The following is a 14,361-nucleotide window of genomic DNA, read 5'->3' as shown; positions in this document are numbered from 1 at the left end:
CTGAATCCCCAGGGAAGTCCTGAGAAATGGAATACTTCCTGCCATATCAGTAAACAAGGATGTGACAGTCATCAGCAATTCCAGCGCTCCAAGTGTGAATTCCTGACCTAAGGGCCCCCAGGAGGAAAACGCAATGGCACCCCACTCCAGAACTCTTGCCTGGAAAATCCCATGGACGGAGGAGCCTGAAAGGCCGCAGTCCATGGGGTCGCTGAAGGTCGACTTCACTTTCACTTTTTACTTAAATGCATTGGAGAAGGAAATGGCAACCTACTCCAGTGTTCTTGCCTGGAGAATTCCAGGGACAGGGGAGCTTGGTAGGCTGCCGTCTATGGGGTCGCACAGAGTCGGACACGACTGAAGCGACTTAGCAGCAGCAGCAGCAGCAAGGGCCCCCATGAAGGAGAAGAATACCTGCGGGATCTGGCAGCCACCAGGCTGCAGCTACTCCCTGCGGTGAGCACTGAGGAACTCAGGATGTGAAAAATGCAGAATACTGATCCCAGATAGCTGAGATGCATATAAAAGGAATGATTTCAGTGAGCCCAGACTCTCTCATCTTTCCTTACCTAGAAAATCACTAAATTCCTTAACTTGAGATATTTGGTTTTCTTTAATTAACAATAATTGTTTGATGTTCAAACCACCTGCCCCTTATTGCAAAGCTTCTGTATAACCTGGCTCCTCCCCTCATCTCCTTAGAGAGATTTGCTCAGTGTTACTTGAGATGCTGCCTTCAGGGCTTAAGTCCTAAAAATTTCTGCCGAATAAAACATAACTCTCAGCTTCTAGGTTGTGACTATTGTTTAAGCTGGCAGTCCCAAGGATCTCCTTTTGAGCACACCTGAGTTTATGTTAATGAGGTGACTCACAGTGGGGTCCCTAGACAGTCTCAGGTTGGGGCTTTCACCAGAAAGACCAAGAGACCAGAGGCTTGGAACTTTCACCCCCCCGACCTCTGGAAATGAAGAGAGGTCTACAGATTAAGCTCCATAAAACCTCTTGAAAAATGAGACTTGATAAGCTTCCAATTTGGTACACAGGCGGGAGCCATGGATCCCCAGTTCTAAGGTGACAAAAGCTCCTGGGTCAGGACCCCTTGGACTTCACCCAGTGTACCTCTTCATCTGGTTGTGCATCTGTATCCTTTATAATAAGCTGGGAACCATAAGAAAAATGGTCCCTGAGCTTTGTGAGCTATGCTAACAAATGATTGAACCCAAAGAGGAAGTTGCGGAAACCTGTGACTTAGAGCCGATAGACAGAAGCACAGGTGACTATTTGGACTTGAGATTGGCATTTGAAGTGGGGGGGTGTCTAATGGGACTGAACTCTTAACCTTGTGGGGTCTGAACTACCTCCAGGCAGAGACTGTCAGATTTGAGCTCAGTTTGTAGAACACCTCATTGATCCACTGAAAACTGGGGAGCTGCTTGGTGGTGTGGAAATGTTATAGGGAAGAACTGATTCCATGTTGGATCTGTTTCTTTCACTTTAACCTTTGCTTCTGGCTGCTTTTGTTCACTATAAGGATAATGTTTATACATAATGGCCTGCTTCAGGGAAACCTGACCGTCTGCCTGAATATGAAAATAACTGCCTTTGTTCAGGACCCTATCCACCTGTTGATGGCTATAGGAAGAAAGAGATTAACACATTCTTTCCCTAGGGCTGGCCATTCCAGGAGATATTTGCAAGATTGCAAGATTAATGGCCTTTTTATTTTACTTCCTCACCTCCCCACCCCCATCTCTATTCTATAAAAGAATCTGGCATCCAGATCCTGAGAAGATGGTTATTTTGGGACATTAGTCTGCCATCTTCCTAATCAGCAAGCTTTCCAAATGGAGTCTTACTCCTTGCCTCAACACCTCTTTCCTCAGTTAACTGATCTGTTGCCTGGTTAGCAGGAGCTTTCCAGTGGCACTAGTGGTAAAGAACCCGGCTGCCAATGGAGGAGACACAAGAGACATGGGTTCAGTCCCTGGATCAGGAAGATCCCTTGGAGGAGGGCATGGCAACCCACTCCAGTATTTTTTTCTGGAGAATCCCATGGACAGAGGAGCCTGGTGGGCTACAGTCCATGGGGTTGCAAAGAATCAGACACAACTGAGCAACTGAGCATGCACATATGCAGTGAGCAGAGTGAGCTTGGACTCAGTAACAGAGAACACTCCACACACCCATTCTTTGATGTAACATCTGTGACTGTTTCCATGCTTTAACAGCAGAATTGAGCAGTTGTGATAGAAACCATAAGCCCACCCCCTCCCCAAGCCTAAAATATTTACCATGTGGTGCTTTATAAGAAAAGTTTGCCTAGCCCTGTTCTGGGGTAAGAGTTTCTGAGACAGAGTGGGACCTGGCCACAGATCCCAACCGAGCAGAAACCTGTGCGGCTCCTGGGCACAAAAACCTTTCTGTGTCCCCTGTTTCCTGTTTATAGGGAACATGCTTCAGCCTCCACGACCTTCCCTCAGTTCCAAAGGGCAGGTTCAGTTTTTGATCAAGGAAGGGAGAGGATGCAGAGACAAGGGAGGAGTAGTCAAGAAACACTAGTGCAGCCTTGGAGCAGAGTCCTGGTTCCACCTCAAGGGACACACATAACAATATTTTGAGCCCTTCTACAGAACTAAAACTCCCCAAAATGGAAGATGTTAACTACTTGATGAGGGCTTCCCTGCTGGCTCAAATGATAAAGAATCTGCCTTTAATGCTAGAGACTCAGGTTCTATCCTTGGATTGGGAATATTCCCTGGAGAAGGAAATGGCTACGCACTCCAGTATTCTTGCCTGAAGAACTCTGTGGACAGAGGAGCCTGGCAGGCTCCAGTCTATGTCGGACACAACTGAGCAACTAATACTTTCACTTTTCACTTGATGAAGCATTCTTCATTCCACAGAAGGTCACAGTCTGATAACCTTGAGAATTAGAGAAGTTTATCAGGAGACCACCAATGGTCAAATTAAAGGAATGTAGGCCCTTCACATACCCTGGACTTTATTAGCAACCCCACACTTGAACCTTTGCTATAAACTCCTCACCAAATCCCTCCCACACCGTGGGGACACACAGTTTTGAGGGCACAAGCTGGCTGTGTCCCCCTTTGCCTGGCTAAGCAATAAAGCTATTGTTTTCTACTTCACCCAAAACTCTGAGATTTGATTTGGCACTGGTGCACAGAGGCTAAGTTTTTGGCATCAGTAGGAAGTCCAACGGAAAGGCAATGGCACCCCACTCCAGTACTCTTGCCTGGAAAATCCCATGGACGGAGGAGCCTGGTGGGCTGCAGTCCATGGGGTCACTAAGAGTCGGACACGACTGAGCGACTTCACTTTCACTTTTCACTGTCATGCATTGGAGAAGGAAATGGCAACCCACTCTAGTGTTCTTGCCTGGAGAATCCCAGGGACAGGGGTGCCTGGTGGGCTACCGTCTATGGGGTCTCACAGAGTCGGACATGACTGAAGCGACTTAGCAGCAGCAGCAGCAGGAAGTCCAAGAAATCACCAATAAAAACGGGGCTGGTGAGGGAGTGTCAGAGAGCAGGGGAGGAGGCTGAATGAATTCATGGGCCAGAGTCTCTCTCCCCTTCATGCCCTGACATAAGGAAACCCCTTTGCTGGCAACCACCTCTGAATCCTTTATTCTGGAAAACTGCTTATGTCTTAGGAGCCCTCCCCTTGAGCCCCTGGCTGTGGCCAGGGCCCTCCTCTGGTTTCAGCCCCTGTGCTCTGCTTGTTACCCAAAAACTGAGTTTGCCTCTTGGTGAGTGTTGAACCAAAAGACACAACCAAGTCAAAGATCAGGAGAAGGGAGTATTTATTATTACTTCAATTTCTCCCTTTTATGTATTTACATTTTTATTTATTTATTCATTTTTGGCTGTGCTGAGTGGCATACAGTATCTGAGTTCCTCAGCTGGGGATCGAACCTGCACCTCTTGCATTGGGAGTTAGAAGTCTTAATCACTGGGCCACCAGAGAAGTCTCAGGAAGGATTTATGATTATTTGCAGTAAGTAAGGAGAACACCAGAGATCTTTCCACAAGTAATGTCCCTCTGAATAGAAAACTTGGGGAAGTTTTAAGCTAACATCACAAGTATAGTCATGAAGGGGCCTGAGCTGTAGGCAGAGTCTAAGTTTTTAAGTTGAGTCTAAGTTGATTGAAGTCACAATGGTCAGAAAAGGTCAACATCATCATCCCTCAGGTTCCGTTTGATCTGGTGGTTGAGCATTTCAGGCTAATCTTTACCAGTGAAACAGAACTGGGGGTCTTTAGAACTGGTACATCATCTTTGCTAGTGTCACTTCTCTTGCCCTACAACAGTCCTTTGTTTCTCCATTCTTCTGTTCCCTTAAGGTCAGTAGTTACTGAGGCCGGTTCAATCACAAGCATTGTGGCTAGACTTAAGCTCACAAAATGGTTTCTCTTCTGTCAAGAAAGCCATGCCTGGTTCTCTTTCTCCAAAGCTCTAACTTATCTGCTTACAATTGGAATACCCAGTGACTGGGGCCTCCTGGAAGCCAGAGTCATTCCCCTGAGTGAGTACGGGGCTGCACATGCATGAGCAGACCTGCAGAGATCACCCCAACCCAAGGGCAGGCTGAGGAGACCAAGGCGATAGATGGGATGTGTGCTGAGGGCCTGTTTGGAGGCCAGCTGGGTGGTTCTGGACAAAAAGCATTGTCCATTCCATGCCTGAGGAAGTGGCCAGGCTCTCAGCAAGGGCAGCTGTAATGCGGGTGCTTCTAGGGTCTGGCACAGAATGGACTTATCAGACTCCAGTGGCCAAGACCCATTCTCCCCCTTACCTTGGTGACAGGCACCAGGACCAAGGACACACCCCAGCTCAGACCTGAAGACAAAGCCATCAGTCAAAATAAAAAACAAATAAAAGGTTTATTCATAAGCAGGAATGCTGTCCAGAATACATACAGTGCAAACTCTCCTTGTCCTTGGGATCAACACAAGCCCACAAGCCAGGAAAATTGTTATCAGTTAGGTCAAATGGACTCCCCCCAGCACTTGGGCCCTAGCCTGGCCAAGGCCCCCTTCCTTGGCAGAGAAGGTTCTTTTTCTGTTTGGGTTCACACAACCAAACCCAAAATGGAAGCTGAGATTAGAGCAGCACAAGCTTTATTCATTGGTCAGAGAATGGAGAAGTGGGAACTTATTAACCGTTCATAAACAAACTTCTCGCCTTAATGTGGAGCCAGATTTGCTGTTAAGAGCAATGGGGGGAAGAGTGCGAGGAATGATGGGGAGGCAAATGCTCTCGTTTTCTGGGAAAGAGGCAGGGTTTTCCTAGAAATGAGGTGCCACCTCTTCTCTGTCCTTTTTTGGTCAGTGATTCCTGGTCACGGAGACCAGTAGGTATGTCATTTAGTAGCTAATGTAGTAAGTTCAGTTCAGTTCAGTCGCTCAGTCATGTCCGACTCTTTGCGACCCCATGAATTGCAGCATGCCAGGCATCCCTGTCCATCACCAACTCCCGGAGTTCACTCAGTGTCAACTGAGACTCGGGGTCTGCTGGAGGTCAGATGCATCTCCATCTTGGTTTCAGCTGGTTCTATCCAGTTTTTATTTTTCTCTTCCTAGAGTTTCTTTCTTCGTGTCCCGACCCTGTGACTTAAAGGTATATGTGAGTTCCTGTTCAAGGGAGGGGATCGATGGGTTTTGACCAAGGGTCTAGTGGCCACTCTGGTAACAAAATGAGGCCACACCCAGTCTTCCTTCTAATTCATCCCCGCTCTGTGGGGGTGACAGCAAGGAAGCCTCAGGTCCTCCCAGAACAGTCCACCAGGGGGCAGAAGTGCTCCACGGCTGTAAAGCATCCAATGCGGTTGGAGACTCTGGCCAGTCCAGGCACGGGGACATCTTGATCCCAGCGTGGGAAGCCTTTCTTCACTCCAGGGTAATGGCTGGGCTTTTCCTACCCTCTAAAAGTTCAGCTGCCAAGTTCAAGTTCAGTGGAATTTTTCAACAAGGGATCCAAGTATATGGGATCCAGCTGTCTTCTCAAGGAGGCCCCCATCCCCCTTCCTTCCAGAATGTGGCTAAGGCCTCACTTGTCCATCATTTGCAGGGCCTGGGCATATATTTTGGGGAGTGGGGGGACTCCTTAATGGGGAAGAATCCATCGGCCCAAGTGTTGGCTTCAGCACTTCGTTCAGTTCCCGGAAGGCCATTTGACCTGACAGACAACACGGGTCACAGAACCACAACATACAACACAGACACGCAGACACAGGACCTGCTCTCAGCATCTCATGTCCACCCAGGATCTCAGCGGGCCCAGTACCAAAGCGGCTCTGAGGCTCCGCTGGGACCTGGGACTTCAGGCACAGCGGGAAGGGGTATCGAGAGAAATAGGTACACCCCTTCAGGAGGCAAAAGGGGAAGGTCCAGGCTGAGGTAGGAGGAGATGGCTGCGGGGCCTCAATCATCTCCAGTTCCTGAAATTCCCTGATAGGAAAAGGTGTGGCCTTGGAGCCGCACACCAGACAGTGGGGGAGGGGAAGCTGGCACTGTGGGTAAATGGGAGTGAAGGTCAAAGGCAGAGGATGCAAACTCTGAGTCTGGCTTTGTTACACTGTGACTTGTTTGTCTGCACCATAGTGCTTTTTTTTTTTTTTTTGCCGCAAGTTTAAACTGGAAGATTTCTGGTTAGAGGTTTGGCATCTTAACCAGGTCACAGCACTCATTCAGAAGGCTGCCTGCCTGGGCCCTCTGGGCATCCAGTTTTTAGCCCATGGTATGAGATGGAGATAGCAGGAGTGGATTTGGAGGTGGTGCTGCCCAGGGTCCTGAGCTAACTGGGGTACCCTTATAGGGGTCACCACCCTCTCCCCGCATAGAACCATCTGACTTAATGGCACATGGCCACCCTCACTGGGACCATCCTACAGTCTCCCATTCAGGCTAAAGGCCTGTCCTTTCCCCACTATCTCTCTCCACTGATACACACAGCATCCTTCCTCTCTGACAAGAAGCCAAAGCGGAGTACAGTCCAGGGATTAAAAAAAAATAATAATAAAACCCCAAAACAACAAGGGCTCCAGAAGCCAAGACTGCAGGACTGGCTGGGGGGGCAGCTCTCAGAGAGGCAAGGGCTTGTCCCAGGCTGCCCAGCACATCTGCGTCCGCCAGCCTTCCAAGTTAGACACACACCAAGACAGGACCCATCAGGACTCTCCCTGCCTCATTCTTCTGCCTGCAGGTGAGATGAAGGCTGAGGCTGTGCACAAAGGAATTTGGCCCAGAAAGAGCCAGAGTCCTGGGGGAAGGGAGGGGCGGAGAAGCACCAGAGGTTGGCCCCCGCTCAGCGGTGACACAGCCCACGGCCAGCCGGGTTAACTGGGCTTCATTCCTGCATCAGGCACACCGAGTGGCAGGGGCTTCTCCTCCAGGCCCTGCAGCAGAGTCTCTGGAGCCCCCGGCTGGGACTGAAAGGGGCGTTCCTCCTTGGAGAAGGGGACCTGCTCCTCTTTCGGGGAGTTGGGGGTGCTGGCGTCTGTGTCCCTCGTGGAGCCGGCCTGGGAGGGGCACTGCGAGCTGTGATCAGGGCCGCTGCAAACATTGACAATGCAGGTGACGTTGACCTGGGTCCCGTGGCCACCGGAAGACGCCTCTGTTAAACACAAGACAGGAGAGGGCGGTCGGTGGGGGATTCTTGGAGAGAGGAGTGTCTTCACAGCCTGTCTCCTGCCCAAGAGGCAGATTCAGACACACGGGAAAGAGCACCAGGCCAGGAGCACAGGCCCCTGTGCCAGCCCAGCTTTGCTTGTACTGTTGGACAAGCTGCTTGAACCTTCATGTGCCTCAGTTTCTTCACTTGTCAAATAAAATATCCTGCCCGATTTACCCCATAGATGGAAGGCGCCAACCACATAAGGCAAGTGAAGGTGTTTGAAGAACAAAACAGACTCCCCACAAAGAATCAGAGATTCTGAACTTGCGGCGGCCTGGATGGGAGGGGACTTTGGGGGAGAGTGGACACACGTATATGTCTGGCTGAGTCCCTTCACTGCTCACCTGAAACTATCACGACATTGTGATACCCCAATAGAAATGAAAAGTATCCCTACTGATACACCCCCAATAGAAAATAAAAAGTTTAAATTAAAAAAAAATTTTTTTAATTCGTTACAACAAAAAGAGACAAAAAAAAATATATCAAATAAAAAGCATTAACGAAGCAAAACAGAAAACAAAAAAATGCAGCCCCAAAGAAGCAAGGGTGGGGATGGGGAGCTGAAATCACAGGATGGAAGGAAATTTCCACACCGTGCCTTCATGGCACCCAAATGTCACCCAGCGTCACTATGGCCTTTGCATACTGTGAATGAGACACTGCGGGGGCAGACGGGGAAGCAGGAAGGGGCAGAGACCTGAGGTTTACCCGTTCCCACAGTGGGGAGAGGTGCTGGGTGAGAGGGAGAGAAGCGGGGTGCAGAGGCCAGAGACTCAGGAGGGGAACGGAAGAGAGACAGAGGGTAGATGGGGTGGGCAGACAGAGACACAGGTGTCCAAAGAGGAAGCCACACCGTGTTGGGTGTGGAAGGGGTGTCGCTGAGAAAGCAGGAAGGTGAATCTAAGAGGTGGGCAAAGACCACGAGTTTATGTTTGGATCTCATTCATTCACTTGACAAACGTTTCGGGCCACTGGCTACGTTGCAGGCACTGACCCGGTCCTTCACTGGGGAGTTCTCAGGCTGTGGTGGGGGCACTGACGAGACCTCACACAGATGAGGGTGGGCTATGATGGGAAACTAGAAGCTTCCAGCCAGTCCCCAAGTCAGGCGGCAGGGAGGGAAGGCTGTCGCAGTCCTGCCCAGGAGATGCCATGCTCACCTCTAGACCAGGAAACTGAGGCTCGGTGGGTTAAGGAAACTGCCCAGAGTCTCAGCACCAGAACTGCTGGGAAGGCATCTAGGAATGACCCAAGTTCACGGTCATTCCTTGACCTGCCAGCCAGCCCTGCCAGGTGAGAGGGGAGATGCAGGCCAATGGGCTTAGCCTCTCAGTACAAAACATGCCCAAGGAAGCCCCAGGCTTTCTGCAGGACTCCACCCAGGGGCCTCGTCCAATGTGGGCACTGCCAATGCCCACTAGGGATGACAGTAGTCACAGACCAGGCCCAGGGCAAAATGCAGACTGTAAGCAGGGCACAGGCTTCTCCAGACCCCACACAGGCTCCAAGGTCCTGATGCCTCAGTCCCAAAGGGACCAGACAACAGGCATAGTGGGTGGAGACCAGGGGTATCATCTACTCATTCAGCCCAACCCTGTCCCCCAAGAGCCCAGGGGTGACTTCTGGCTCTTCTTTTTATCAGGTGTGCCCTTGAATAAGCTGCTTAATCTCTGGGCCTCAGTTTCCTCATCTGATAGGATGAGGAAACACAGTGTACTATGTAGTAATAATATAACTATAATATATAATAGGGGCTTCCCAGGTGGCTAAGTGGTAAAGAATCCACCTGCCAAGCAGGAGACTCAGGTTTGATCTCTGGATCAGGAAGATCCCCTGGAGAAGGAAATGGTAACCCACTCCAGTAATCTTGCCTGGGAAACTCCATGGACAGAGGAGCCTGGCAGGCTACAGTTGATGGGGTGGCAAAGAGTCGGACATGACTGAAGTGGCTTAGCATGCATAATATAATGATATATTAAAATGCAATATTATTATTATGTATTAATAAATATATATACCACATATAGTAATATCCAAATAAAATATCATATAACAAATATACAACAGATATTATATAATTGAGACATTATAATATTAATATAGTAATTTATGCTATATGCTATACATTATATAGCATTAATCTAAAATATTAATATAGTGATATAACCCTCATATAAATACAATATCTATATATAATATCATATTATTGTTGTTGTTATTGTTTAGTCACTAAGTCATGTCCAACTCTTTGGGACCCCATGCACTGTAGCCCACCAGGCTCCTCCGTCCATGGGACTTCCCAGGCAAGAATACTTGGAGTGAGTTGCCATTTCCTTCTCCAGGAGGATCTTCCCAACCAAGGGATTGAACCTGTGTCTCCTGCTTTGCAGGAGGGTTCTTTACCACTGAGCCACTTGGGAAGCCATAATATTATATTATATGCTATATATATTTTATATAACATTAATATAGATCAATATTTTCTTAATATATGATATGCAATATTTACAGAACATAGCATTGAAATATAATATTGTTATATGACATTTTACATATTATACATATTCTACAAGAAGACTCCCTGCCTGGATATCAGGGACTCAAAGGATAATCTGAAATGGTTTAGAAGGAAGGGTGCTTCTTCTGTGTGTGGAAGAACACACAGGGCAAGGGTTGGAGGTACTTGGTGGGCTCCAAAAACAGAAAGAAGCCTGTGGTTCAGTTGCACCTGAGAGGGTGGTGGAAGGGAGGCTGGAGGGGAGGGCATCCAGTGTCCTGCAGGGCAGCCCAGGGCTCATTGGCTCAGATAGAAACCAGGAAGAAACATGGCGGGGGGGGGCGGGAGGGGAGGCGGGTGGCAGGTGGCTGGGTGGCAGGTGGCTGCGGCGAGGGAAGGGGGGGCAGGTGGTGGGGGTGGGGGGGTGGTGGCAGATGAGGGGGGTAGGTAGGGGTGTGCCCGCAGGGGATGAAGCCGGGGGCAGGGGCGAGGGAGCTCCTGCCTCTTACCTGAGCTACTGCAGCTGGTCTGAGCCTCCCCCGACGTGCTGGCCTTCTCCAGGCCTGGCGACTGCAGCTGGGACCTGGTGGGCGCCCTCTTGTCCGTGCTGCTGGTCGAGCTCTCCAGGGAACTGCTGCTGGAGCTTGGCGCCGTGGTCAGCAGGTGCTGTTGCTCAGGGCCTGGGGCACCTTGGGCCTTGTTGGCGGGCAGGTGTGGCTGCATGGGGAGGAGGGGGTGGGGAAGCCATCAGCTGGCTCCTCGCCCCCTCACCTCTCAGCACCATCAGCGCTTCACAGTGTACCCGGCATTCCTGCACCTTCTCTCATGCACAGCACTTTTAGGACGTGCGATTCTCTGTGGCTTCTGTGATTAACGTCTGGAGTGTGAGCCCTAGGAGGGCAGGGGCCACATGGCCCTGTTACTGAACAGTCTGAGAGGTGAGGCAGGGTTTTCATCCTCACTTTGCATAAAGAAGCAGAGGCCTAGGTAAGGAAAATGACTCTCCTAAGGTCATGGGGTGATGTGGCTCAGCCCAGCAGCCAAGGGCATGGACCCTGGAACCAGACCATAAGTGTGCAAACCATGATTCCACCACTGACTAGCTCTGCAAACTTGAACAAGTTACTTAACCTCTCTGTTCCTCTGTTTTTTTTTTTTTTTCCTCTAGAAATGAAAGAATAATAAAGCTACCTCCCAGGGTTATTGGGAAGATTAAATAACTGAAGTTTCGTAAAGCACTAACAGAGCCTGTTCCATATGAAGCACCCATCAAGGGTTTGTTAAATCAGGGCTCTGAACTTCCCTGGTGGTCCAGTGGTTGAGAATCCACCTGCCAATGCAGGGAACACAGGTTCGATCCCTGGTCCAGGAATATTCCACATGCCACAGAGCAACAAGCCACAGCTACTGAAGCCCACGTGCCTAGAGCCCATGCTCCACAATAAGAGAAGTTACCAAAACAAGAAGCCAGAACACCACAGCTAGAGAGCAGCCCCTACTCTCCACAACTAGAGAAAGCCCGTGCATAGCAACAAAGACCAGCATAGTCGTAAAATAAAAGAGCTTAGCGAACTACTGCCATGGGCCAAGTCTGGTCTGCTGCTGTTTCTGTACAGGCTCTGAGCTAAGAATGGTTTTCACATTTTTAAATGGTTGAAAAAATATTTAAGGAACAATATTTCATGATACGAAGTTACATGAAGTTCAAACACTGGTGTCCATAAATATAGTTTTCTTGGCACACAGCCACCCCCATTTGTTAATGTCATGTCTGTGGCTACTTTCCCACTGCAATGTCAGAACTGAGAAGCGATAACAGAGGCCAGAGGATCCAAAAAGCCTACAATATTGACTGTCTGAACCTTTACAGAAAAAGTCTGCTGGCCCTCAATCCAGTGTAGACAGTCCTCTCATTTAGGGCTCTCAGTCTTGCTGTCTCAGCAACACTTTGCAGATTCCATTGCCCAAGCTGTTGTGTGATTCTCCATCTTTTTCTCTTAAAACACAACAAGTCACAACGACAACCGTAATAAACCATTAGCTGACACTTGAATCCATCCAATGCCAAGCACTGTGCTGAAGCCCTTCCAGACATTATCTATACAGCCCAAAGTTATCCTCGCTTTGCAGATATAGAAGCCGAGGCCCGGAGAGGTTGAGTTACTTGCCCAAGGTCACACAGTTAGGACACGGCGCATCTGGGCTAAAACCTACATCGTTCTTGGGTGTTTGGGGTTCTGTCCCTGGAAGCTCAAGAGAAGGTGCCCCATTTTCAGACACCTGTGTTAGAAATGTCACTCCGAGGTGGTTGGCCATACCTGTCTACAACTGATCAGGTGCACAAGCCCTTGCCTTAGGATTCTGGGCGATCACTGGATTCTAGAAAGAAAAAGACCGAGGGGCCACATTCTCACCCCCTGTCCAGCATGAGAGGGTCCAGGGTAGATTGAGAACTGAGGCGAATGAGTGCTAGACCCTGCAGCCTGGCAGGGTCGGGGAGGTGGGGTCAGAGGTGGAGAACACAGGAAGGACTCAGGTGCCAATCTCTGCAGGCCCCAGGCCCCCAGTGCCCCCTGAGCCCTGCATATCCGAAGGCCAGCTCACAGACTCTCAGGCAGGGAGGATCCTTTGAAAGCACTCCCCGTGAGGCCACAGAGGCCCAGAATGGGTGAGTCCTTTCTTAGTATCCCACAGCAGGTCCAGGGCAGGGGCACGGACAGCCCCGCTTGGTGTACCACAGCTGCTGCTTCCGACTGAGTCCTGCCTCCCTGGCTCACCGCCCTTGACTGTGGAGGAAGGGAGGGCATTTAAAGTTCATCCTGAACCTTTCTTTGCTCAGATGGTCTGACCTTGGTATTGGTCCCCACCCCTGACCCTGCTCTGAGCATGGACAGGCGGGGGAGCAGGAACGGGAGAAGAAACATCCAAAGGTCATCCCTCACATCCCCCAAAGAAGGGGCTTTTCAGCCTGCGTCCCGCCCTTCTGTTGGTGGTAAGGGCCAGGCAGAACAGAAACCCCCAAAGGTCACAGCCTGCCTCCCTCCCCTCAAAGCCACGAGATGCAAAGTTCAGGCAGGCTCTGAGTGGTGCGGATACATTCTGAGTCCTGGGTTGGCACCCCAGGGAGGTATGGGGGGTGGGTACTGAGGTGAGTCATTCAACAAACAGGATCCCAGTTAGCCTCCCCGTCATGTCCCAGCCTGGCCCTACCATGGGCAGGAGCAGAGACCCTGGCAGAGCTGCTGGCTGGCCTGTGTCTGTCTGTATGTGTGAGAGTATGTCCCTGAAGCTCCCATGCCCGTAAGTATAGGTTAGGGAAAATGTCTGAAGCATGTTCACATGTGTGTGTCTATGTGTGGGGAGCACGTATGCATGAGTGTGAATGGTGCAACTAGTGTGTGTGCTGGAGGTGGTGAAAAGAGGCACTCCTGGGTCTGTGTCTCAGGCCACTCATTTGCTGTGTCACCTTGGGAAAGTTACTTAACTTCTCTGAGCCCGAGATTCCTGGGCTGTAAAATCGGGGCAATAACCGCACTGCTTGGGTCGCAGCACAGCTGTGAGGCTAAGCAACGCTCAGTACTGTGCCTGGCCCACGCTTAGCACCTCATAAACATCACCCTCTTTATGAAATGAGAGCCTGTGGATGAGCGTGTCTGTGGGGTGACTGAGCTCATACATGTGGTTACGTTGGTCTTTTCTGAACAAAGGGAAGCTACGGTCTCACCACGCATTGGCGTTACCAGGAGGTCCAGGGCAGTGCTGAGTCACCGTGCCCTCAACCCCACTGGTCTGGAGCGTTACTAGGCAGCTGTTAACAGGACCACTGCCAGGAGGCTGAGAAATGCAGTAGAGTGCAGGCTGAACACAGGGGTCAGGGCAGGGGTGGGAACCCAGGGACTGAAGGGACTGAAGATCAACCTCTAAGGGCAGTCCCTGCTGGGGACAGGGATGTCTGGAACAATTCTGAATGTCTGCTCTGGGCAAACAAGAGGGTGGGTAAATACAAGCCCTGCAGATTCAGAATGAGTTTCAAACCTGGGCTCTGCCATTCAGCTAGTGGTCTAACCTCATGCGGATACCTGAAGCTCCCTGAATCTCAGTTTCCTCACCTGTGAAGTGGGGTGATGACATCCTGTACCTCACAGGGCTGTGTGTGAGGTGCAGGG

General features: G+C 50.2%; 1 protein-coding gene across 1 annotated transcript in view; it reads right to left on the bottom strand.

Moving 5' to 3' along the window:
- Positions 1-4,885: 4,885 nt before the first annotated feature.
- TNFRSF1B (TNF receptor superfamily member 1B) overlaps positions 4,886-14,361 on the bottom strand; it is a 35,350-nt gene continuing 25,874 nt past the window's right edge. The window contains exons 9-10 of the mRNA XM_070385273.1: positions 10,705-10,912; positions 4,886-7,635 (exon numbers count right to left, since the gene is read on the bottom strand). Coding sequence (XP_070241374.1) covers positions 7,358-7,635; positions 10,705-10,912 — 486 coding nt within the window. The 3' untranslated portion in view covers positions 4,886-7,357. The remainder of the gene's footprint in view (positions 7,636-10,704; positions 10,913-14,361) is intronic.

Source organism: Bos mutus, chromosome 16 (assembly GCF_027580195.1).
Source record: "Bos mutus isolate GX-2022 chromosome 16, NWIPB_WYAK_1.1, whole genome shotgun sequence".
NCBI lineage: Eukaryota > Metazoa > Chordata > Mammalia > Artiodactyla > Bovidae > Bos > Bos mutus.
Note: the sequence above shows the minus strand (reverse complement) of the source record. Positions and strands in the feature narration are given on the sequence as shown.